The 25,106-nt window shown below is 47.4% G+C and overlaps 1 protein-coding gene across 20 annotated transcripts in view; it reads right to left on the bottom strand.

Moving 5' to 3' along the window:
* The window catches only part of LOC112235803 (CUGBP Elav-like family member 2), a 225,892-nt gene that overhangs the window by 115,351 nt on the left and 85,435 nt on the right, over positions 1-25,106 (bottom strand). Inside the window, exon 1 of one of the 20 annotated variants that reach the window (XM_042300282.1) lies at positions 14,589-15,009. The exons of 17 other annotated variants lie outside the window; for them this stretch is intronic. In XM_042300282.1, coding sequence (XP_042156216.1) covers positions 14,589-14,665 — 77 coding nt within the window. In that variant the 5' untranslated portion in view covers positions 14,666-15,009. Of the gene's footprint in view, positions 1-14,588; positions 15,010-25,106 lie in introns of those variants that run through there. 2 more of the 20 variants (XM_042300289.1, XM_042300294.1) reach the window with 2 other exon arrangements.

Raw genomic sequence — 25,106 nt, 5'->3', positions numbered from 1 at the left:
TGGAGAGAGAAGAGGTTGATTGATGGCTCTGGTTTTAAGGTCACTTAAGGGGTCCACCACCGCCCCCCATGTTAGAGGCTCTCCCCAGAGTCCCCATTACGGAAAACCACACACACTCACATTACTGAGGGAAACAATATAGACAGGCAACGTTGGATGGAGCTCATCGATTTTACAATAAAAACTAATGAAGCAGACAAGACTCGATCGTTACAACACACATGAACACTTGGAGAAACCCAGACACTGTAATTCTTGTAAACAAAGACCCATGCATGGGAACCTGAGGAAAGGCTTCGATACATGATGTACTGACCTATAGGAAAGAAACTCCTCCCCACCGCACCCCTGTTCCAGTGACTGTGTTTTCACATGGCCGTCTGTGGCTGTGGACTAGAGGAAGCATCTCTTTCCCCTGAGACCCGGTCTCTCCTCTCCTCCCTCCATTTGCTCTGTGACAGCTGTCATCCTGTCAGGACTATGGCAGCGTGAAACTCACACATGGCCCTGCCCTACCCTGGTCTGTGCTGTCATTCCCACTGGAATACTCCACTGGGGCTTATACTGAACACACATCCCCACTCGTCACCTGGTACAACCAGAAGTGGACTGGCCACCCCTTGGAGCCTGGTTCCTCTCTTGGTTTCTTCCCGAGGTTCCTGCTTTTTCCTAGCCATGTGCTTCTGCCTCTGAATTTTTCTGGTGCAGTTTAAGGCTGCGTATTTGGATATTACTGTGTCCAACATGTAAAAAGGGCTTTAGAAAATATATTTCTTGATTGATTGACAGGTTCTGGAGCATACAAATATGTTGTAGGAAAGAGTATTGTATAGAGAGTGATTCAACTCTGAAGAGCTCAGTATGTAACATTACTCTGCAATTGCTCAGAATTACTCAGAAATGCAGTGAGTGGTTGTCTGGGAAAAAAAGTGTAAGGCCTTGATAAACACACAAACACGGCTACACACGCACACACACCCTCAGAGAGATTGCAGTGATTGTTTATGCACCCAATCGGAAAATGTAATTACCTGAACTTTAGAGGAGCGGCGGCAGCCTCCGCGTGAGGAAACACCCGTGGGAGCCATCAGACCAGTGTTTTACAGCACACACACACACACACACACACACACACACAAACAACCGGAAAAATAGGTCCCAACTCGCCGTCAGCAAGCACTTCTAACAGTAATAACCATTCTACCTTTTAGGGGATCAGGAGGAGAATTAGGGAGGGAGGAAGACAAGAGGAAAAACAGGGATGGGGAGGAAACAAGGAGACAGAAAGAGGATGCAGAAGATAAATAAAGAGGGAAAGTGAGCGAGATGGAGAGAGAGAGCGTACTGCTTCCATTTGTCATAGCCAGTAAGCCCAAGCTAGCCAATGCTATTCAGTGTGAATCCAGCCCATTCCCACTGCTGCCCTGCACTAAGAGAGACAGGATAACTGACTGTATCAGTGTTGTGGATTAAATCAACATGATCATCTGAAAATCCTGTAAGAACATCTACTAGCACGGAGTGTGTGTGTGTGTGTGTGTGTGTGTGTGTGTGTGTGTGAGAGAGAGTTAGCCCGAGGCTGTGAAACAGCACTAGAGCTGTCATGTAGGCCGGCCAGTCGATAGCTACTACACAATGTGGGCAGTGGTCCAAATCACCATCAGTCAGCCCAGAGGCTGCCACACACACACAGGGCTACCTAGTCATTTTAAAAAGCCTTGTAAACATTATTATTGTGATGTCTAACTAAGCCGGCTGCATCTAATAATGATTAAAGAATTGAAACACAATACACAGAATACTAGTCAAACATCTAATGCTGTATCAGTATTGAACGATACAGTTGATTCTGTTGGGTTCTTATTGTTCAGAGTAAATAACTCTGGAGAAGCTTAACCAACTTTAATTCTTCCCAAAGGGTCGTTACAGCTGTAATTCAGACAACAAAAAACATTTCACACAAACACTGATATTTAACCCTTTCTGCTAGGCTGAGACCCCTCCTCCACCACCGAACAGTCAATGCATCCCTGTTGCTAATCAGAACCTTCCTGATATCTGTTCTTACTCACTTCATCTGACCTGACCTCTACCCCAAAGTGTTCACTCCTCCCCAACTCAAGGCTGTCATGGTGATTGATACCAGACTGTGTCTCTTCTCCTCCCAGAGGATCCCTGATGGCTAACAATAACATATCCTGACATAATGTAAACGTTATACATTACCCTCTCTCCCTCAGTGACACATCCTGACAATGTAACGGTTATACATTACCCTCTCTCCCTCAGTGACACATCCTGACAATGTAACGGTTATACATTACCCTCTCTCCCTCAGTGACATATCCTGACATAATGTAAACGTTATACATTACCCTCTCTCCCTCAGTGACATATCCTGACATAATGTAAACATTATACATTACCCTCTCTCCCTCAGTGACACATCCTGACAATGTAACGGTTATACATTACCCTCTCGCCCTCAGTGACATATCCTGACATAATGTAAACATTATACATTACCCTCTCTCCCTCGGTGACATATCCTGACATAATGTAAACATTATACATTACCCTCTCTCCCTCAGTGACATATCCTGACATAATGTAGACATTATACATTACCCTCTCTCCATCAGTGACATATCCTGACATAATGTAAACATTATACATTACCCTCTCTCCCTCGGTGACATATCCTGACATATTGTAAACATTATACATTACCCTCTCTCCCTCAGTGACATATCCTGACATAATGTAGACATTATACATTACCCTCTCTCCATCAGTGACATATCCTGACATAATGTAAACATTATACATTACCCTCTCTCCCTCGGTGACATATCCTGACATATTGTAAACATTATACATTACCCTCTCTCCCTCAGTGACATATCCTGACATAATGTAAACATTATACATTATCCTCTCTCCCTCAGTGACATTGTTAGTTTCTAAGCTCACCACCCGTTTCCCCTTATCAATGCCTGCCTTATGTAATCGCTTCCCTGCACTCAACACATTCCAAGCTTAGTTGCACCCACTATTTACCTTCCTCCTATAACCCTTAACTTCTGGTGTCGACCCTCAACCTTAGCACTCCATCAGCGACATGAATAAGTAACATTTCATATTCTCAGAACCCAACAATTCTAATTGATGACTAAACTAAATAACTAGGTAATACCTGACTGAAAAGTGTGTTTCTCCTTTAGCCGCTGGCTCTGCAACAGTGCCTTAAGTCTCCCTCTCTGTCCAGAGCCATCCGAGCAGCTTGATCACAACCAGCTTGGATTAATGAAACAATGGTAGTAACAGTGCAATATGACCTGCAGGGAGAGAGAGGCTGCTCTCTGGTTCTCTAAGCTAGAGGGGGTGGAAATCAGATATCCAACACTGCTGGACACAACTACAGCTACAAGCACACACACCACACAAATTACAACATCTCTCAGAGGGCAGCTAAGGGCCTAACATGCACCAGATGTTTGCCTTTCATCTAGGGGACTGTTTTTCTTATTTTTCTCTCTCCCGCTCTCCCTCTCTCCCTTCCCTTTCTCCATGAGGTGTGTGGAAAAAGTGCAGAGCAATGAGGAATCAATGGCTCTAAAGATCCCTCATGTCTCTGTAGCAAATTACAGTGTCCCTTTCCTGAGCTGTGCCGTTTGAAGGGGGAAACGCTCTCTCTCCTTTCAAATCACTCACTGTTGGCTGGAATGAGGAGAAGTGGCAGCTTTAGAATGTGAGGTGAGCCTCTGTCTCTGTACCACATACCAATGGATGTGTGTGAAGTGCCGGAAGGTACTTCACACACAGGAAAAGACTCACACACACACACACACCCACGCACACACAATTTCCACACTGAGAAATGCTTTATTTGATCCAGCGCTACTCAGCACTGCACAACTCAGTCCCGATGGTCTTCTGCTCAAACAGAGAGAACAGGAGGAGAAAGGAGGGCAATGGGTCCTTCTCTCTCTGGGTTTTTCTGATCTATTCTCCTAGCTGTTTACTCCTCTATACATCTATCCATCTAAACATGGGAAACAGACATCCCTAAAGGAAGGGTGAAGATTCGCTGACAGTGGGAGACACACCCTTACCGTTCCCCTTCCATTTCCACCTCTCTCTCTCTCTTTCTCCTTCAGTGTTGATATTCTCATGACATACCTCCTCCCTCACTCCCCCCCTCTCCCATACAGTATCAACAGTATGTGCTAAACCAGAGGCAGTAGCTCCATAGTTAACAGACATGTACTGTAGGGTTGTGGCTCAGGCCTGAACGATCATACATACTATAAAACACATACTGAACACGCAACGTCCTCTAAACTAACAGGAAGAGAAGAGGAGGAGGAAGACACACGAGGAGGGAGAGGATGAAAGGAGAGAAAATATGCATGATGCATTTAGTCCCATAGCCCTATATGAAGGAGGGGAGGGATGGATGGATAAATGGATGAGTGGAAGGATAGATAGAGTAGAGACGGTGTGTGTGTGTGTGTGTGTGTGTGTGTGTGTGTGTGTGTGTAATGGGATGGGGAGAGGGGAGAATCCTCTAGAGGTGCAGATTAGATCAGTGTTATGACTGCACACACCCTCAGGACACACAGGAGATAAAGATAAACAGATCCCCTCACGTCTATTCACCATCTCCTCATGTCACCATCTCCTACCTCCCTCCCTCCCTTGGTCTCCCCAAGCTACTCAACCTTAGAGTAGGATAGAGAGAAAGGGAGAGACAGAGAGGAAGAGAGAGAAAAAGAGACAGTGACAGAAAGGGGTGGTGAAAGAGAGGAGAGGGGAAGTAGAATAGATCCGTTCCTCTCCACCCTACTCTCCTTTTTACATATCTTCTTCTCTTTCCTATTTCTCTCCTCCTCTTCTGTTCCCTCTTTCTCTAACTGCATTCAAGTGTCCCGGGGCACTGCACTAAATCACAGTTCTCAATAAAGCTGTCAGCTCCCCCTGCTCCAAAACCCAATATGCTCCACAATACACACATCGATCACTACAGTATCTCTAACACACACATCTATCACACCCATACAATCCCTCCTGGCACCATGACAAACGCAAGGGCCTATTGCAGCAACTTTCTAGGGGAATTGGTTTAGTGAAACGTGGATGAAATTAAATTGTGTGTGTGTGTGTGTGGGGGGCATAGAGGGTTATGGTACTGCGGGAGTTGGAAACTGCAGGTGCACTACGAGAGAGAGAGAGAGAGAGAGATATCTCCACTCCATGTTAATACCTCCACTCTGCTGCTCTGTCTGTGGTCAAATAAAGGTTTTAGCATTCTGACACGCTGTTCATGTTTGGCCCCTGAATCAGAATCCCAGTCAGGGAGCCAAGGTCAGCCCTGACAGCTCTCTACCCAGCGGTGTACAGTGGCTGTGTGTGTTTACCATACAAAACAGAGAGTACGTGTGATAGAAGGAGACAGAGACTTCACTTTTATTTATTATCTACTTCACTTGCTTTGGCAATGTAAACATATGTTTCCCATGACAATAAAGCCCCTTTAATTGAAATAAAAAATTGAATTGAGAGAGAGAGAGAAAGATAGAGGGAGGAGATATGTAGATACAAAGATATACAAATTGTAGGGATGACAGAACTACACTGGCAGGTGTTCTCCTGTTCCCCTACACTGCTCTAAGGTCAGTTTCAAGTTTTCCTGAATGGTCAAGGTTACAATTGGGGGAGGGTAAGCGGATCCTAGACCAGTGCTTATGGTACAGATACATTAAATGCATGCATGTTACACGCCACTGCACACATGCATATGCCACACAGCGCCTATTACACTCTGCAGGAGATGGCAGAGAGAAGAGGAACAAATAGACTCTCTAACTCTCATTTCCTCCCTGTCTGTGTGGTGGCTCCTTTATTTGAGCAAGAGAGAGAAAGTCCTTAAATGTTAAGAAAAGAGAGGGAAAGGAGAGAGGGGACAGAGGAAGGATAAAGAGTGAGAGAGAAGAAGGCCAAGGGAAAAGGAGGAGAGGAGGGAAGGAGGTGTACAGGGTTGAGGCATGATGCATGAGGTAAGCTCTCCCTCTGACAATGCAGAGCTGTTTAGCCCAGCCAATGGAATGGCTGAGTATTGGACATAGAGTTCGCTCCGTAAGAAAGAAACACAGCGTTCTCTGCTCTGTAAGGATCCAGGTGTTTTCTCCTAGTCACCACAGCACAGGGATAGGATGTGTACAACACAAAGAATCAAATTAAATGTTATTGGTCACATACACATGGTTAGCAGATGTTAATGTGAGTGTAGCGAAATGTTTGTGCTTCTAGTTCCAACAGTGCAGCAATATCTAACAGTAATCTAACAATTCCCCAACAACTACCTAGAACACACAAATCTAAGTAAGGAATGGAATAAGAATATATACATATAAACCCTGCCGCAGTATGAATCCTCACGTGAGCTGGAGGAGCAGGTGCAGTATGAATCCTCACGTGAGCTGGAGGAGCAGGTGGAGTATGAATCCTCACATGAGCTGGAGGAGCAGGTGGAGTATGAATCCTCACATGAGCTGGAGGAGCAGGTGGAGTATGAATCCTCACGTGAGCTGGAGGAGCAGGTGGAGTATGAATCCTCACATGAGCTGGAGGAGCAGGTGGAGTATGAATCCTCACGTGAGCTGGAGGAGCAGGTGTGGTATGAATCCTCACATGAGCTGGAGGAGCAGGTGGAGTATGAATCCTCACGTGAGCTGGAGGAGCAGGTGGAGTATGAATCCTCACATGAGCTGGAGGAGCAGGTGTGGTATGAATCCTCACATGAGCTGGAGGAGCAGGTGGAGTATGAATCCTCACATGAGCTGGAGGAGCAGGTGGAGTATGAATCCTCACATGAGCTGGAGGAGCAGGTGGAGTATGAATCCTCACATGAGCTGGAAGAGCAGGTGCAGTATGAATCCTCACGTGAGCTGGAGGAGCAGGTGCAGTACGAATCCTCACGTGAGCTGGAGGAGCAGGTGCAGTATGCTGGAGGGGCAGGTGCAGTATGAATCCTCACATGAGCTGGAGGAGCAGGTGCAGTATGAATCCTCACATGAGCTGGAGGAGCAGGTTCAGTATGCTGGAGGAGCAGGCGCAGTATGAATCCTTAAGTGTGCTGGAGGAGCAGGTGCAGTATGCTGGAGGAGCAGGCGCAGTATGAATCCTCACATGAGCTGGCAGAGCAGGTGCAGTATGAATCCTCACATGAGCTGGAGGAGCAGGTTCAGTATGCTGGAGGAGCAGGTGCAGTATGTATCCTCATGTGAGCTGGAGGAACAGGTGCAGTATGAATCCTCACGTGAGCTGGAGGAGCAGGTGCAGTATGTATCCTCATGTGAGCTGGAGGAGCAGGTGCAGAATGAATCCTCACGTGAGCTGGAGGAGCAGGTGCAGTATGCTGGAGGAGCAGGTGCAGTATGAATCCTCACGTGAGCTGGAGGAGCAGGTGCAGTATGCTGGAGGAGCAGGTGCAGTATGAATCCTCACGTGAGCTGGAGGAGCAGGTGCAGTATGTATCCTCATGTGAGCTGGAGGAGCAGGTGCAGAATGAATCCTCACGTGAGCTGGAGGAGCAGGTGCAGTATGCTGGAGGAGCAGGTGCAGTATGAATCCTCACGTGAGCTGGAGGAGCAGGTACAGTATGAATCCAAGTGTGAGCTGATGTGTGCACAGTACAGTATTTGCTTTCTTGGTTACGAGTGAGAGGGAGAAAGGGAGAGATAAGACAAACTAATCTATTCATTCAAATCAGAATCCTATGCATTCGAGCTATTCCCTGTAGATGGCAGGATGATAATCAGTTATTCTTTATGAGGTGAGAGAGAGGGATAGGGGCCGTGCTAGTGGACATGGTAAAGTCTCTACTCTGTATCCATCCTCTCTGTTCTGTCTGTCTGGTGCTGAGTGGAGAGCATGACATCACAGAGAGGTAAGAGTAATGAGCCAGTCATTAGTGGTTCATTTCCCCGTGTCGCTCTCTCTCACACCCGCCAAATTAGCCTGCTAATTAATCCAACCCAGATTAGGACACAGAGGGCTGGGCCAAGACATCCCCAACACACACTCACATACATACATACACGCGTGCACACCCTCCCACACGCACAACCAAGATCCCCAGCAGTGATACATCACCCCCACTGACGACCGTTCCTGAGCCGCACCAGCTCAAAGACATTCATCATGATGACACAGCCTCACACACACACACACTAATGTTTTCAGCAGATTTTGACATGAACCAGCAAAGTGCGGTCCACCTAACATCATACAACCGGCACACACAAACACACACACACACACACACACACACACACACACCCTCAAATGATTCAGTCAGGTTGAATAAAGGTGAAAAAGGTTAACAAATCTACTGTAGGACATTGTGACCTCCAACGGTACTGATGACACACCTTGGGAGTAAACAGAGAGTGTGTCTGTGAAGGTAAACAGAGAGTGTGTCTGTGAAGGTAAACAGAGAGTGCGTCTGTGAAGGTAAACAGAGGGTGAGTCTGTGAAGGTAAACAGGGAGTGTGTCTGTGTAGGTAAACAGAGAGTGCGTCTGTGAAGGTAAACAGAGAGTGTGTCTGTGAAGGTAAACAGAGAGTGTGTCTGTGAAGGTAAACAGAGAGTGTGTCTGTGAAGGTAAACAGAGAGTGTGTCTGTGTAGGTAAACAGAGAGTGTGTCTGTGTAGGTAAACAGAGAGTGTGTCTGTGTAGGTAAACAGAGAGTGTGTCTGCAGGTAAACAGAGAGTGCGTCTGTGAAGGTAAACAGAGAGTGCGTCTGTGCAGGTAAACAGAGAGTGTGTCTGTGAAGGTAAACAGAGAGTGTGTCTGTGTAGGTAAACAGAGAGTGTGTCTGTGTAGGTAAACAGAGAGTGTGTCTGTGTAGGTAAACAGAGAGTGCGTCTGTGAAGGTAAACAGAGAGTGCGTCTGTGAAGGTAAACAGAGAGTGTGTCTGTGTAGGTAAACAGAGAGTGTGTCTGTGAAGGTAAACAGAGAGTGTGTCTGTGAAGGTAAACAGAGAGTGTGTCTGTGTAGGTAAACAGAGAGTGTGTCTGTGTAGGTAAACAGAGAGTGCGTCTGCAGGTAAACAGAGAATGCGTCTGTGAAGGTAAACAGAGAGTGCGTCTGCAGGTAAACAGAGAATGCGTCTGTGAAGGTAAACAGAGAGTGCGTCTGTGTAGGTAAACAGAGAGTGCGTCTGCAGGTAAACAGAGAATGCGTCTGTGAAGGTAAACAGAGAGTGTGTCTGTGTAGGTAAACAGAGAGTGCGTCTGCAGGTAAACAGAGAATGCGTCTGTGAAGGTAAACAGAGAGTGTGTCTGTGTAGGTAAACAGTGAGTGTGTCTGCAGGTAAACAGAGAGTGCGTCTGTGCAGGTAAACCGAGAGTGCGTCTGTGCAGGTAAACCGAGAGTGTGTCTGTGCAGGTAAACTGAGAGTGCGTCTGTGCAGGCAAACAAAGAGTGCGTCTGTGTAGGTAATGAAACACTGGGGCTAAAGGCTTCTATAGACATGTATGTGAACTAGCTACTGTAGTAGACAGAATGGAGAGGCCTCTCTTTGTCCCACTGGGGGAAGAGAAGGTGAGCTTCTCTCTCTGTCCCTCTCTTCCTCCCTCCCTCCATCCATCTCCACAGCAGATAAGCCACAATTCAAATCAGAGGCTCCTCTGCTGACCAGAACAGGCTGGCACTAAGCCACATCCTGCCTGACTGGCAACCCTCCCTCTTTTTCTTCCTCTTACTCCTTTCTCTCTCCCTCTCTGCTCTCACACCCTCCCTCATTGAGCCTCACATTTTGATTGTACCCCTTTCTCTCTGTCCCTCCGTCTCCCTGTCTCTTTTCCTGCCTCACAATGCCCCACCTCTCACTCACTCCCTGTCCCTTTCACCCTTCCCCCTCCCTCGCTCACCCTACACACCGTTCTCCCTCTCTGTCCCTCCCTGTGACTCTCCCTTCTCTCCCCCTGACACACATTTCTCATGCGATCCCATGTTCTCTGTCACATGAGGTTTCAGCTGTTGGACCCATGATTTGTGTGCTTTCTGAGTGGGAATGAGGACTGGAGGGAGTGAGGGCTGGAGGGAGTGAGGGCTGGAGGGAGTGAGGGCCGGAGGGAGTGAGGGCCGGAGGGAGTGAGGGCCGGAGGGAGTGAGGTCCGGAGGGAGTGAGGGCCGGAGGGAGTGAGGTCCCGGAGGGAGTGAGGTCCGGAGGGAGTGAGGGCCGGAGGGAGTGAGGGCTGGAGGGAGTGGGGGCTGGAGGGAGTGAGGGCCGGAGGGAGTGAGGGGAAGACAGGTGTGGTTCACTCATGCATAGGGGATGATGAATGGGTGTCTATAGTCAAATACACCCTTTCACTGCTTCACTGAAGGAATGGAGGGATGAAGGAATGGAGGGATGAAGGAATGGAAGGATGAAGGAATGGAGCAGCTGTCTCTGGGGAGGAGGAGGGGAACGAGGGAGAGAGACTGAACGAGGGAGTTAGTGACCGAGGAGTGAAGTAAAGAAGGAACAACTGGACAGGAGAATAAGTAAGAGGGAAAATGATTTCCCCCGGCCGAGTCCCAATAGTATTTTCCTTTCCTTCTTCCTCATGACGACTGGTCTGGCAGGACATGACAGGTGAAAGCAACGTGATGGAACCTATCCAGTCTGTTGACTTATCTGTGATAATGATGGAAAGGAGATGAGGCCATCTTAGTGTACTGTTGAGCCTCTCAGTGAGAGGTCTGACTGGGTCAGTATCATGGTGCCTCAGGGCCAGTGAAGATGGGATCCTACACACACAGTCAGTCTGGGGTGAGGGGTCGCACATTTCCCAGAGAGCCCGTTATTAAGAGGACCACTGCCTTAAAGGGGGTATTTTGGGCCGTAGACACTTCCACAACCCCTTGTCCCTTCCACGTTAACAAATCTGAAACCACTGTTAGGCATTACAGCGATGGCTCCATCTAGTTCTTTGATAAGCTACTGGAATTAGAGCTTCCACCAGTGTTTTCAAGGTGGTGGGGGCTAGAGGAAGTAGCTAGAGGCCGAACTGGAACGGGGCCAAGAATTCCTCTGGGAGCCAAACTGAGTACACTACCATCAGTTCACTAGGCTCATGGGGGATCTGCCATTTCACGCCCATTGAACAACAAAAATATAATGGAATAAAATTCTGAGAATGAAAAAAAGGTGATGGAAAAAACATCATCGTCAGGGACTCGAATCTAAAATCCAAACAGAGCCATTAAACAACCTGACACAAATAAATGTGGTATATAATATTCCATAACAACACATAACTCTCGGTAACACTTGGGAGCTAGGTAAATTCATAAATAGCTGAGGAATATAAAAGGGTATGTTAGTGTGAATTGTAACTGCTACCTCCCTAACTGTTATCTGCTGGAGCTGTCCGCCTCTCTGTGACTGGGTGAGAAGCAGCATCGTAGCAAGGCCACAGACAAGTACCCTCCAGTTAAAACCTCCAGATTACCCAGCATTAACGGCACTATGGTGCAGTCCCCGCGGCGGGCAGCAACCCTCAGCCGGCGAGAGAAGCTCTTTCCCCACCACCCCCAACCCCTCTCATTATAAATCCAAAGGAGGGTGTGTGAGGTAAAAGGTGGGATGTCACACACTCACACACACACAGTGATATCGTGAACTGTAGCAGGGCCTGGCTACAGCGGGTAGGCAGATAGCACACGCCACTAAATGTCAGGCGAGGAGAGAAAAGACCATTTAAAAACAGGCAGAGCCTTTCAGGACTGGAGGCTGGAGGCTGGAGAGAGAGAGAGAGCGAGAGAGCGAGAGCGAGAGAGAGAGAGAAAGTAAAAGCTAGGAAGAGGACGACAGGAGTGAGGGATTGGGGAACGGAGCAGGAATAGAGAAACAGGAATAGAGAAATGGAGTCGCTATGACTTTGAAGGTCTCCCAACTCCCCTTGGTTATGTGTGTGTGTTATGTGTGTGTTATGTGTGTGTGTGTGTGTGTGTGTGTGTGTGTGTGTGTGTGTGTGTGTGTGTGTGTGTGTGTGTGTGTGTGTGTGTGTGTGTGTGTGTGTGAGAGAGAGAGAGAGAGAGAGAGCAGGGGGTGTGAATAAAGGCATAGACACTGATAAATGAGAGGGCGGTGTGAATATAATGGACAAGTCAGTCGAGGGAAACAGCTCGATGTCTGATGGGATCAACAGGGTCAGAGTGTCTTCAGTCACTGGAACGAGAGGTCACACACACACAAAGGCCATTTGGTGAGGCCCGTTTAAATGTGCAACATTTAACAACGTAATGAGAGAAGTCACGAGATGGCAAAAGAGCTGAGGGAGAAGGAGGAGAGAGGGTGAAGGAGGAGATGGGGAGAAGGAGAAGAGGGGGGTACATTCTCACCATTAGAACGTGAGCCCATCAACAACTAACGCTCTAAGCAGAGAGGACGTAAATGGGACAGGGACTGGGAGCGCGAGTCAGCTGTGCGGGCGGAATAACAGACCGTGATCATTATGTCAGCCTGAAAACCTCCCTTTGTCCCCGTTCTAGGAATTCTGGACTTAAGTGTCTTGTTGTGCACGCAGTATAATCTGATTTCTGTCCCTCTTATAGCAGAACTCGTGCCGCAGAACCCAAATCGAATTTGAACAAGCAGGGAGTTGTTAGTCACTGCACATTCCGATATGGCTTGAATGAGCTTGTGTGTTTTATCCCACAGGTTTTTTTGGGACATTTTAAAAATGCATTTCCTGAAATGCGCAGTTTGACATGACTTAGTATGCCTCTCTTAAGGGGTATTTTGAGGGGTATATAGAGAGGCATTTTCAAATCACAGTATAAGTGAAACGACATGTGCAGGTGGAAACAACTAACTTCCTGCATTTTAATACATTTTGCCATAGTGCAGAGAGAAAAATGTAGTTTATAATGATATAGCACACATTTTGTCATGAGTCCGAGATAACATTTTGCCATATTAAAGTAACTGTCTAGTGAAAATCACACTTTTTGAAAGTTAATATTCTGTTAACTTATACCTAAATGTTGTTGATTCGTATTTGTGGCCAAAGCTTAAATTGGAGGGGAAAAAAACACAACATCAAACTTGTATGCAAACAGACCATTTAAAAAATGCCTGCTATTTCCTTATAGAGGATGATGTCATCCCTCTGAGGAGGATAAACTGGCCAATCAGCGGTCTACTGGAATTAATATTTTTCATGATCAATATAGCCCACACCATTCAAACACAGAAAAGCTACTTTTTTAATATATCCAACATAAAGGAAAAATATTTCACTCATAGAAGTCTGGAAACACTGGACAGTTACTTTAAAGGTTGGCTTCGGGCAAAAACACTCAAATAAAGGCTTTAAACTGTATAACTGACCAATGTACCATCACACCAGGTCATTTCATGTTTTTTTTGTGGGGGATGAATAAGATATGTGGCTACAGAAGCTCCATTTACCAAATGATATATATTCTGTCCAAAAACACATTCTGTGAAATGAAGTCCCCACATTCTGGAGAGGTTAACGGCTGGCTTCAAGTCACTAGCTTCGCTAGTTATGTTGGCCGCAGCGCGCATGACCAGAATGAAACATCCACGACCCAAAGGCACACCCCATATATGTTTGAAAATTGAGAAAGAGGAGGAGTTGGACCGTTTTTCGAGCCCAAAGTCGACCGTTAAAGCTAATTTCCTGCGATTCTACTCCTTTTGCCATTGCTTATGGCATGTTCATATACTATCTGGGAGGGCTAATTATTGGGGGTCTACCTGTTCGCATGTCCCTACAATTTCACATATGCACTGATCTATTTCACTATGCAATAAAATACAGTCTGCAGTGCAAAGCTGCTGTCAATATCCCTTTCACACCGAAGTAGCATAGAGCTAGTCCAGAAATGAATTATTCTCATATTTGCAAACAAAGATGTGCACAATGACAAAACAATGCACAAGACAGCAGAGCTGGCAAGCGCGTTAAATCATTAGCACGTGACACACACCACTGTATTTAGGGATGATTAGAGGGCGAATAGGGAGCCACTCTGACCCGCAACATGTGCACTCACCCTGTCCAAGCAACCCCGCTCCCCACTGCTTAGCCTATCCAAGCGAGACCCTGTGACATTTTAATGAGCGGCTGCCGCAAATATCAAATAAGTTATCCCGTTATTCCGTGCATGTAGCAGCAGGCGAGGAGATACACTAGACAGGCTACATGAACAACAATTTGACGATAGCTGATAAACGACCTTTTTAAAGACGCCGGTCATTCACCAGGATATCATTATAATCCTCATAATGCCGTTCATTCATCATTGTCCTGTCTGTTAGGCAGCGTTATCTTGTGCTTTACTGTCGGGCTCGCAGCAGTCTCGTTTTATTCAACGTCTTTATCGATAACAAATACCCCACAAACTAACAGCATCGAAAAGTGTAATTGTGAACCAAATCCAGTCTCTAAACACGAGCGCAAACATTTCCACATTGGACAGATGTTTTTCATAACCACAACCATAGTCGGGAAAAAAGGGAGATACGGAAACCCGGAGGAGAACAGGCGAATGACTCACATTCTATCGCCCGGAACCAGCAAGCGGCTCTCCACCATCATATCGGGCAGGAAATCCAGATTGTAGGATGAAGTCATGTTGCCCTGGCTCTGTGTCCCTCCGTGTACAGGCTGAGGATCCGCGCTCTCCTTTCTGCTCTGCCTGGCAAGTATACAGTGCGTCGCTCTGCTCTCTCAGCTCTCCCAGTTCGACAACTGCGCCTGGCCGCGGAGACGGAGAGGGACAGGTGCAAGTGCCAGGGCCTCCCCTAGGCAGTAGACACACACTCGGCAGTTGTCACATTCTCTTCTTCACCCACATTCGTTTTTTTAATCCTGTCTGAAAATCCGCTCTGCTCAGGAAACTATCGGGCTGTGGAATGCAGGTGCTGAGTCGGGAGGCGTGGCGGCCCGGCGCTGCAGCTAATCTGTAACCATTTGATACCGTTACAACATGTGCTAGATACCGTTATACAGGTTATTCCCGTGCATATGGGAACATTAGCAGCCAGTGGCTATTCTTGACAGTATTATATTAGGGTCATTATACGACAAAACTAATGATAGCCTAATAAGTGCAGCAATAAAAGCCCCCCCAAAAATGTGTGCCTTTGCAATATTGAATTGTAGGAGGCTACACAACATAACTCGATATTTTCTGCCAGAAAGAATGCTTCGGTTTGGTGACCTCTTTTCCATGAGGCGTTAACAACTCCATGGCCCAGCTGTAATCAATGTATATGATCGAATGCGCAAGGAGACGTGGCTAAGCACACTCACAAAGACGTGGCTAAGTACACTCATGAAGACGTGGCTAAGTACACTCACAAAGACGTGGCTAAGTACACTCACAAAGACGTGGCTAAGTACACTCATGAAGACGTGGCTAAGCACACTCACAAAGCACTCACAAAGACGTGGCTAAGCACACTCACGTGGCTAAGTACACTCACAAAGACGTGGCTAAGCACACTCATGAAGACGTGGCTAAGTACACTCACAAAGACGTGGCTAAGCACACTCATGAAGACGTGGCTAAGTACACTCATGAAGACGTGGCTAAGCACACTCACAAAGACGTGGCTAAGTACACTCACGAAGACGTGGCTAAGCACACTCACAAAGACGTGGCTAAGCACACTCATGAAGACGTGGCTAAGCACACTCACAAAGACGTGGCTAAGTACACTCACAAAGACGTGGCTAAGCACACTCACGAAGACGTGGCTAAGCACACTCACAAAGACGTGGCTAAGCACACTCATGAAGACGTGGCTAAGTACACTCATGAAGACGTGGCTAAGTACACTCATGAAGACGTGGCTAAGCACACTCATGAAGACGTGGCTAAGTGAAGACGTGGCTAAGCACACTCAAAGACGTGGCTAAGCACACTCACAAAGACGTGGCTAAGCACAACGTGGCTAAGCACACTCACACTGGCTAAGCACACTCATGAAGACGTGGCTAAGACGTGGCACACTCACGAAGACGTGGCTAAGCACACTCACGAAGACGTGGCTAAGCACACTCACGAAGACGTGGCCAAGCACACTCACGAAGACGTGGCTAAGCACACTCACGAAGACGTGGCTAAGCACACTCACGAAGACGTGGCTAAGCACACTCACGAAGACGTGGCTAAGCACACTCTGAAGACGTGGCTAAGCACACTCACGAAGACGTGGCTAAGCACACTCACGAAGACGTGGCTAAGCACACTCACGCACACTCAAGACGTGGCTAAGCACACTCATGGAGACGTGGCTAAGCACACTCATGAAGACGTGGCTAAGCACACTCACGAAGACGTGGCTAAGCACACTCACGAAGACGTGGCTAAGCACACTCACGAAGACGTGGCTAAGCACACTCACGAAGACGTGGCTAAGCACACTCACGAAGACGTGGCTAAGCACACTCACGAAGACGTGGCTAAGCACACTCACGAAGACGTGGCTAAGCACACTCACGAAGACGTGGCTAAGCACACTCACGAAGACGTGGCTAAGCACACTCACGAAGACGTGGCTAAGCACACTCATGAAGACGTGGCTAAGCACACTCACGAAGACGTGGACGTGCACACTCACGAAGACGTGGCTAAGCACACTCACGAAGACGTGGCTAAGCACACTCACGTGGCCAAGAAGACGTGGCTAAGCACACTCATGAAGACGTGGCTAAGCACACTCATGGAGACTCACACTCATGAAGACGTGGCTAAGCACACTCACGAAGACGTAAGCACACTCATGAAGACGTGGCTAAGCACACTCATGAAGACGTGGCTAAGCACACTCACGTGGCCAAGCACACTCATGGAGACGTGGCTAAGCACACTCACAAGCACACTCATGGAGACGCACACTCATGGCTAAGCACACTCATGAAGACGTGGCTAAGCACACTCATGAAGACGTGGCTAAGCACACTCATGGCCAAGCACACTCAAGACGTGGCTAAGCACACTCACTAAGCACACTCAAGACGTGGCTAAGCACACTCACGTGGCTAAGCACAAGACGTGGCTAAGCACACACTCACGAAGACGTGGGCTAAGCACACTCACGAAGACGTGGCTAAGCACACATCACGAAGACGTGGCTAAGCACACTCACGAAGACGTGGCTAAGGCTAAGACGTGGCTAAGCACACTCACGAAGACGTGGCTAAGCACACTCTCACAAGCACACTCATGGAGACGTGGCTAAGCACACTCACATGAAGACGTGGCTAAGCACACTCACGTGGCTAAGCACACTCAAGACGTGGCTAAGCACACTCACGAAGACGTGGCTAAGCACACTCACGAAGAGCACACTCGTGGCTAAGCACACTCACGAAGACGTGGCTAAGCACACTCACTCACGAAGACGTGGCTAAGCACACTCATGAAGACGTGGCTAAGCACACTCACGTGGCTAAGCACACTGAAGACGTGGCTAAGCACACTCACGAAGACGTGGCTAAGCACACTCACGAAGACGTGGCTAACGTGGCACACTCACGAAGACGTGGCTAAGCACACTCACGAAGACGTGGCTAAGCACTCACTCACGAAGACGTGGCTAAGCACACTCATGAAGACGTGGCTAAGCACACTCATGGAAGACGTGGCCAAGCACACTCATGGAGACGTGGCTAAGCACACTCATGAAGACGTGGCTAAGCACACTCACGAAGACGTGGCTAAGCACACTCACTCAAAGACGTGGCTAAGCACACTCACGAAGACGTGGCTAAGCACACTCAAACGTGGCTAAGCACACTCATGGCTAAGGAAGACGTGGCTAAGCACACTCATGAAGACGTGGCTAAGCACAGAGACGTGGCCAAGCACACTCAGACGTGGCTAAGCACACTCATGGAAGAAGACGACGTGGCTAAGCACACACTGGCTAAGCACAAGACGTGGCTAAGCACACTCATGGAAGACGTGGCCAAGCACACTCATGGAACACGTGGCCAAGCACACTCATGGAAGACGTGGCCAAGCACACTCATGAAGACGTGGCTAAGCACACTCAAGAAGACGTGGCCAAGCACACTCATGGAGACGTGGCCAAGCACACTCATGGAGACGTGGCTAAGCACACTCATGGAGACGTGGCCAAGCACACTCATGGAAGACGTGGCCAAGCACACTCATGGACGTGGCTAAGCAAAGACGTGGCCAAGCACACTCATGGAGAGACGTGGCTAAGCGTGGCGTAACGTGGCCAACACTCATGAAGACGTGGCTAAGCACACTCATGGAGACGTGGCCAAGCACACTCATGAAGACGTGGCTAAGCACACTCATGAAGACGTGGCCAAGCACACTCATGAAGACGTGGCTAAGCACACTCATGGAGACGTGGCTAAGCACACTCATGGAGACGTGGCTAATCACACTCATGGAGACGTGGCTAAGCACACTCATGGAGACGTGGCCAAGCACACTCATGGAGACGTGGCCAAGCACACTCATGGAGACGTGGCTAAGCACACTCAGCACACTCATGAAGACGTGGCTAAGCACACTCATGGAGACGTGGCCAAGCACACTCATGAAGACGTGGCTAAGCACACTCATGAAGACGTGGCCAAGCACACTCATGGAGACGTGGCTAAGCACACTCATGGAACGTGGCAAGCACACTCATGGAGACGTGGCTAAGCACACTCATGGAGACGTGGCTAAGCACACTCATGGAGACGTGGCCAAGCACACTCATGAAGACGTGGCTAAGCACTGGGCGTGGCCAAGCACACTCATGAAGACGTGGCTAAGCACACTCATCGTGGCCAAGCACACTGAAGACGTGGCTAAGCACACTCATGAAGCACACGTGGCTAAGCACACTCATGAAGACGTGGCCAAGCACACTCATGGAGACGTGGCCAAGCACACTCATGGAGACGTGGCCAAGCACACTCATGAAGACGTGGCTAAGCACACTCACAAAGACGTGGCCAAGCACACTCACGAAGACGTGGCCAAGCACACTCATGAAGACGTGGCCAAGCACACTCATGGAGACGTGGCCAAGCACACTCATGAAGACGTGGCTAAGCACACTCATGAAGACGTGGCTAAGCACACTCATGAAGACGTGGCCAAGCACACTCATGAAGACGTGGCCAAGCACACTCATGAAGACGTGGCCAAGCACACTCATGAAGACGTGGCTAAGCACACTCATGAAGACGTGGCCAAGCACACTCATGGAGACGTGGGCACAAGCACACTCAAGAAGACGTGGCCAAGCACACTCATGGAGCACACGAGGCCAAGCACACTCATGAAGACGTGGCCAAGCACACTCATGAAGACGTGGCCAAGCACACTCATGAAGACGTGGCCAAGCACACTCATGAAGACGTGGCCAAGCACACTCATGAAGACGTGGCCAAGCACACTCATGAAGACGTGGCCAAGCACACTCATGGAGACGTGGCCAAGCACACTCATGAAGACGTGGCTAAGCACACTCATGGAGACGTGGCCAAGCACACTCATGAAGACGTGGCTAAGCACACTCATGGAGACGTGGCTAAGCACACTCATGAAGACGTGGCCAAGCACACTCATGGAGACGTGGCTAAGCACACTCATGAAGACGTGGCTAAGCACACTCACGAAGACGTGGCTAAGCACACTCATGAAGACGTGGCCAAGTACACTCATGAAGACGTGGCTAAGCACACTCATGAAGACGTGGCCAAGCACACTCATGTAAACACATTTTATATGTCTCATCACTCAATAATGTTGGCACTTAACATGGGCCATATAAATGATATATTGTTTAACGCAGCTAGGGCGGTAGGTCGTCTAGCGGTTAAGAGTGTTGGGCCAGTAACCGAAAGGTGGTTCCAACCCGAATCCGTGAGCCGACGAGATTAAACATCTGTCTATGTGCCCTTGAGCAAAGCACTTCACCCTAATTGCTCCTGTAAGTCACTCTGGATAAGAGTGTCTGACAAATGTAAAACATGTCATGCCCATAGTATTTATTGTTCAGTAAATGTGTCGATCGTATGGGTGTGGATGAAATAAACACCATAGGAAGCTGCTGTGCCCCGGAAACGCCTAGGAGTCAAAGCCCCTCTCTGCTCATCCCTCTAGGGAGTAAAAGGGAGACACTATAACAAGAACGACTCTTTCTTGGCAACAGATGAAACTCTCTTGGGGAGAATTGAACAGGAACTGGGTCATGTGGAGCAAAAGAGTGAGCACACAGTGTACAGAGTGTGCCTGTTAGAGTGCAAGGTGGTGTGAGCCCAGGCACAGCTCTAGGGATAGTTCATCTTTTTTTTTTTTTGCACATAATGATTAAGGTCAGTGTATGGAGGGAGAAAACTGATCCTACATCAGTACTTTAGGGCACTAGGTCCCTGGGGTGCAGACTGTACGCTGCATGTTTTACCGCACCTGGTCCCTATATGGTGAAATAGGTCATAAGTAAACAACATGCTACTATATATAGCAGTATTATATAGGATAGATGAGGTGAAGAGGTCAATGGGACGGAGAACATGGGGGATAGGAGGAGGATGCCGGATTGGCACACATTCAACAAATTTGATCGAATAAAATTGATTTTTGGTCAAATCCGTCATGATTGATGTATTGTAACAGGCCCTCAATGTGGCTACTAAAGTCTGATATTGATCAACTGTATTTGGCTGTTTTTGCTGCATGACATTTAGGGACTGGATGTTATTTGTAATGAGGGACACCCAGAGAAAATAAGACCTCTCTGAAATGAAAATAGACGGCCCTCCCTTCTGTGAAATATATTGATATCAAGCCTGATCTTCATGATTAATGTTCAAACATGACGTCAAACAGTATCACGATTCTGGTCTACTGCTTCTAAACATGACTCTTGGCTCTCTCGAACTAGCCTTGCACCTCACAGATTGGAGTGGTTTATCCGAACACTAGAACAACCACAAAAACATGAACCTCCCCTCTACACAAAATAATAATAATAATTCAAACAAAGTGGACAGTAGAGAACATACCTACCATATATCCTCACTCATAGACCAGAACCTTAGGTTTGCCATTTCAGAAACCTTTCTTTGTTTTTTAAGCATTACATGGCAAAGTAGCCAGAAGGTTGTGGATTCACAGACCACCGCGGACAAGGACAGGAGTGAAAATATCACGCTTACTCCAAGTTTAGATAGCTGGCAGCTAGACTAACTTACCAATCTAAAAATGCTTTGCTTATGTGGGCTAATTGAGTGACTGCTGATGCACCACCAAATTTAGAAATGGCACCTTGAGTGTTCTATTATTCCAATATTATTCCAACACTCAACAGTAAGTTGAGACCCCGATTGAGTTCCCCATAAAATTGGTCTGCTGGCCTACAAAAGGGGGGCTGCGGGTCGCATACGGCCCCGGGTCACCGGTTGCCCATCCATGGCTTATAGTAAAGGCTATGGATCATTAGAATGAGACCACACTAGGCACGCTTGATATTGCGTGCCACCCAGCAGAAAATCATGGATGAGGGGCAGCATCAAGAACACATTGCGATATAATAAGAAACTCATTCTCAAACACAGCTAAATGACATTTAATTGATAAGAAATGACATGGCGCTCCCCTGGACTAAATGAAAAAATACTTAACCCTCCCCCTGATTGAAATTGAAATAGTATGCCCTTCCCCCATTTTCCTCCGGGTAACAATTGTGTATATTTCGACCGCACACTCAGAAATAGTCTGCTAAATGCTAACTCCTGTTCGTATCAGCTGGTTAGCATAGAGAAATCGCTGGTGGCAGCCAAAGTCATTTTTAATTGTAATGCAGTTGATTGTGACGATGACATGAACATGTATTTGGGTTGACATCCATACATACTTCAATTTTTACCACAAGATGTGTGAAATACACATGTAAACAATACTACTAAATGTAGGCTAATGTTGCTGCGGGGCAATGAGGAGATTCGGGATCTTTCCCCCATGTATTTCCACGGCATTTCCATTCTTTAGGTCGAGGTCCATTGACCTCTTTACCACATCTATGATTATAGGGATTTCAGATATTCTTATGCCGTGAAGGAATGACGTCCTCACAGGACACGTGGGGTGTGTGTTTGCATGTACAGTATGTAGTTGTGGCTGTGTGTGTGTGTGTGTGTGTGTGTGTGTGTGTGTGTGTGTGTGTGTGTGTGTGTGTGTGTGCGCGCATGCCACGTGTGTGAATCCGGTGCTATCTTGCAAACCTCCAGACCCCGTTTCACTTCCACAGCTGAGATACCAGTGCTAGTGTAAAAGAAACAGGTGCACAGAAGACTTCACCAACCACATTGGCATTCACACACACTCTCACACACACTCTCACACACACTTTGCAGTCATACCTCCTTTTCTTTAATGGAGTAAGTTTAACATAATGTGTCCTTCCCTGTAACACAGTGCATTCACATAGTGTTAACAATCCAACATTCACATTAAATGAATCTACTGCTTTAGAAAACACAATGAGCAAGTGTAATACACTCACACTAACTCCTTAACCCCTGATCCAGGAACAGTATCAGAGACAAGACAGAGCCTAATACTCTCACACTCCTTCCTAAACTCTGACTCAGGAACAGTGTCAGCAAAAGACACAGGTCATCTCCCAGTGGTAAGATATAGCAGCTCCAGTTGAAATGAGGGGTCACATGAGTTTGTGTGTATGTATGTGTGTGTTTGTATGTGTATGTACGTGTGTGTGTGTGTGTGTGTGTCGTGACCCTTTGTCTGTAGTATAACAGTATGACACTCTCTCTGATGCCCTGTGGCGAGCAGGCCTTGACCTACGACCTCACTACTTAAGGCCTTTACAGAAACCTAAACTAACAAGTGTTCAACTGCCTGTTAGGAGTCACCGATGAAATAATGTCCACAAGCCCGAGGCTTCCTACCATTATCACACACACTATGAAACGTTTAATTGTCAATATAATTGCCATGTTCTCTGCCGGAGCTGCTAACCACCTTTTATTCAAGTGTCTCACCTTGTGCTCTATGTCCATGTTTTCTCCTTCTCATTCTCTGTTTTCATAAAACCATGTCTTACTCAAAGGAGAGTGGGACAAAAGGTTGATGCAACGCGGAGTGCCTGGATACAGCCATTAGCCATAGTACAGTATATTAGCCATATATCACAAACCCCTGAGGTGCCTTATATTGCTATTATAAACTGGTTACCAAAGGAATTAAAACAGTAAAATAAATGTTTTTTGGTCATACCCGTGGTATATAGTCTGTTTAACCATAGCATTGTTGAATACTCCTTTCTGATTGTCTTGAAGGGCATTCTAGAGTATGCATTATTTCCCTGTAGCGCACGGTATATTTGGCAGGTAGGATTGAATGGCTATAGTTCATTTTTACATGTTTACATGAATTGAAAACAGTATTGGTATTGTTGAATTGGATTGTCATAATAGCAAGCTAGGTCTGATGGTTTGGTTGGCTGTAAACTGTGTATGTGATGAATACATTTGATTTGATTGTGTTTTTACACCCCCCTCCCCTTCTCTGTTTCCCAGGGTTGTGTGTTCTTTGAGCATCTGCACAGGGCAAGGTCTCCCTTCTTTGCTCTCTCCCCCCAACCCTTCTCTCCAAACTCTTTCTCTCTCTCTCCTCAGGCAGGAATACAGCTGCCCAACAACACAGATCGATCACATCATGTAAGACAGAGGGAGAGAGAGAGAGAGAGAGAGAGAGAACACACCACACCACTCAGGACTGACATGGTTCTGAACCAACCTCTCCAACGTACCTGGCAACAGGAGTTCAGGCAGTTCAAACATCTCCACAAGACAGAATAACCACTACCGTTACATCATCAAAGTGAGACACTCCCAAAATAACCATCATCATCCTTCCTCTGAAGCTTCCTGCTCTGCTTCTTTCTCTCACCCAAAGGATTGCGGGTAACAGCGTGCTCCACTCGTGATGATTGTCTGTTTTTTTACACGTGAATATTTAATGTGAACTCATGAATAAAGCAAGAGAGCAAGCAGCTGTGATTGAGGTTAAGTGGACATGGGAGGAACCTGCTACAGACAGACAGACAGACAGACAGACAGACAGACAGACAGACAGACAGACAGACAGACAGACAGACAGACAGACAGACAGACAGACAGACAGACAGACAGACAGACAGGTTGACAGACAGACAGACAGACAGGTTGACAGACAGACAGACAGACAGACAGACAGACAGACAGACAGACAGACAGACAGACAGACAGACAGACAGACAGACAGACAGGTTGACAGACAGACAGACAGGTTGGACAGACAGACAGACAGACAGACAGACAGACAGACAGACAGACAGACAGACAGACAGACAGACAGACAGACAGACAGACAGACAGACAGGCAGGCAGGTTGGCAGACAGACAGACAGACACTGATCAGTCATCTATATTGGTCTGGTTCATGTTTGGAACATCGTGTTCTAGAGTGTGCAGACTCTCTCCTTCAATCTGATTGGCTGGTCTGATGGTTGGTACGGTACAGTAGGTCTACCTGTGAAGCTGCTTGCCTATATTAGTAAATGCTCCGTGACCTGATTAACACACACACACACACACACATACACAAGTCTCTGGCTGTTGAGCAAATAGCACGTGACTTGAGGGGTGACCCTCACACCCTGATGACTGAACTGTAGCTCCTGCCTCGGTCTGCCTTGGTCTGCCTCGGTCTGCCTCAGGGGTCTGTTGGTCTGGTCTACGTGCCTTTGAACTGAACTGGGAGACAGAGACAGAAGAGGAGACTGTCTAACTTGACCCTGTCCCCTTACTGCACTTCCTCAGCTGTCTGGACTGTCTGGAGAGCATCACACCAGAAAACACTGAGCATTGTTGAGCTCAAATGGTCTGAGTCACAATAAACTGTTCGAAACAACAATACAGCATGGAACTTCACTGTAAAGGCTGAGCCGTGGCTGGTCCTTGCCATGCTATACTGCTGTGTGTTTGGCTAGCCAGCCTGTCCTGTGTTGTGTTAGCCATAGACCTG

Source organism: Oncorhynchus tshawytscha, linkage group LG17, assembly GCF_018296145.1.
Source record: "Oncorhynchus tshawytscha isolate Ot180627B linkage group LG17, Otsh_v2.0, whole genome shotgun sequence".
NCBI classification, from domain to species: domain Eukaryota; kingdom Metazoa; phylum Chordata; class Actinopteri; order Salmoniformes; family Salmonidae; genus Oncorhynchus; species Oncorhynchus tshawytscha.
Note: the sequence above shows the minus strand (reverse complement) of the source record. Positions and strands in the feature narration are given on the sequence as shown.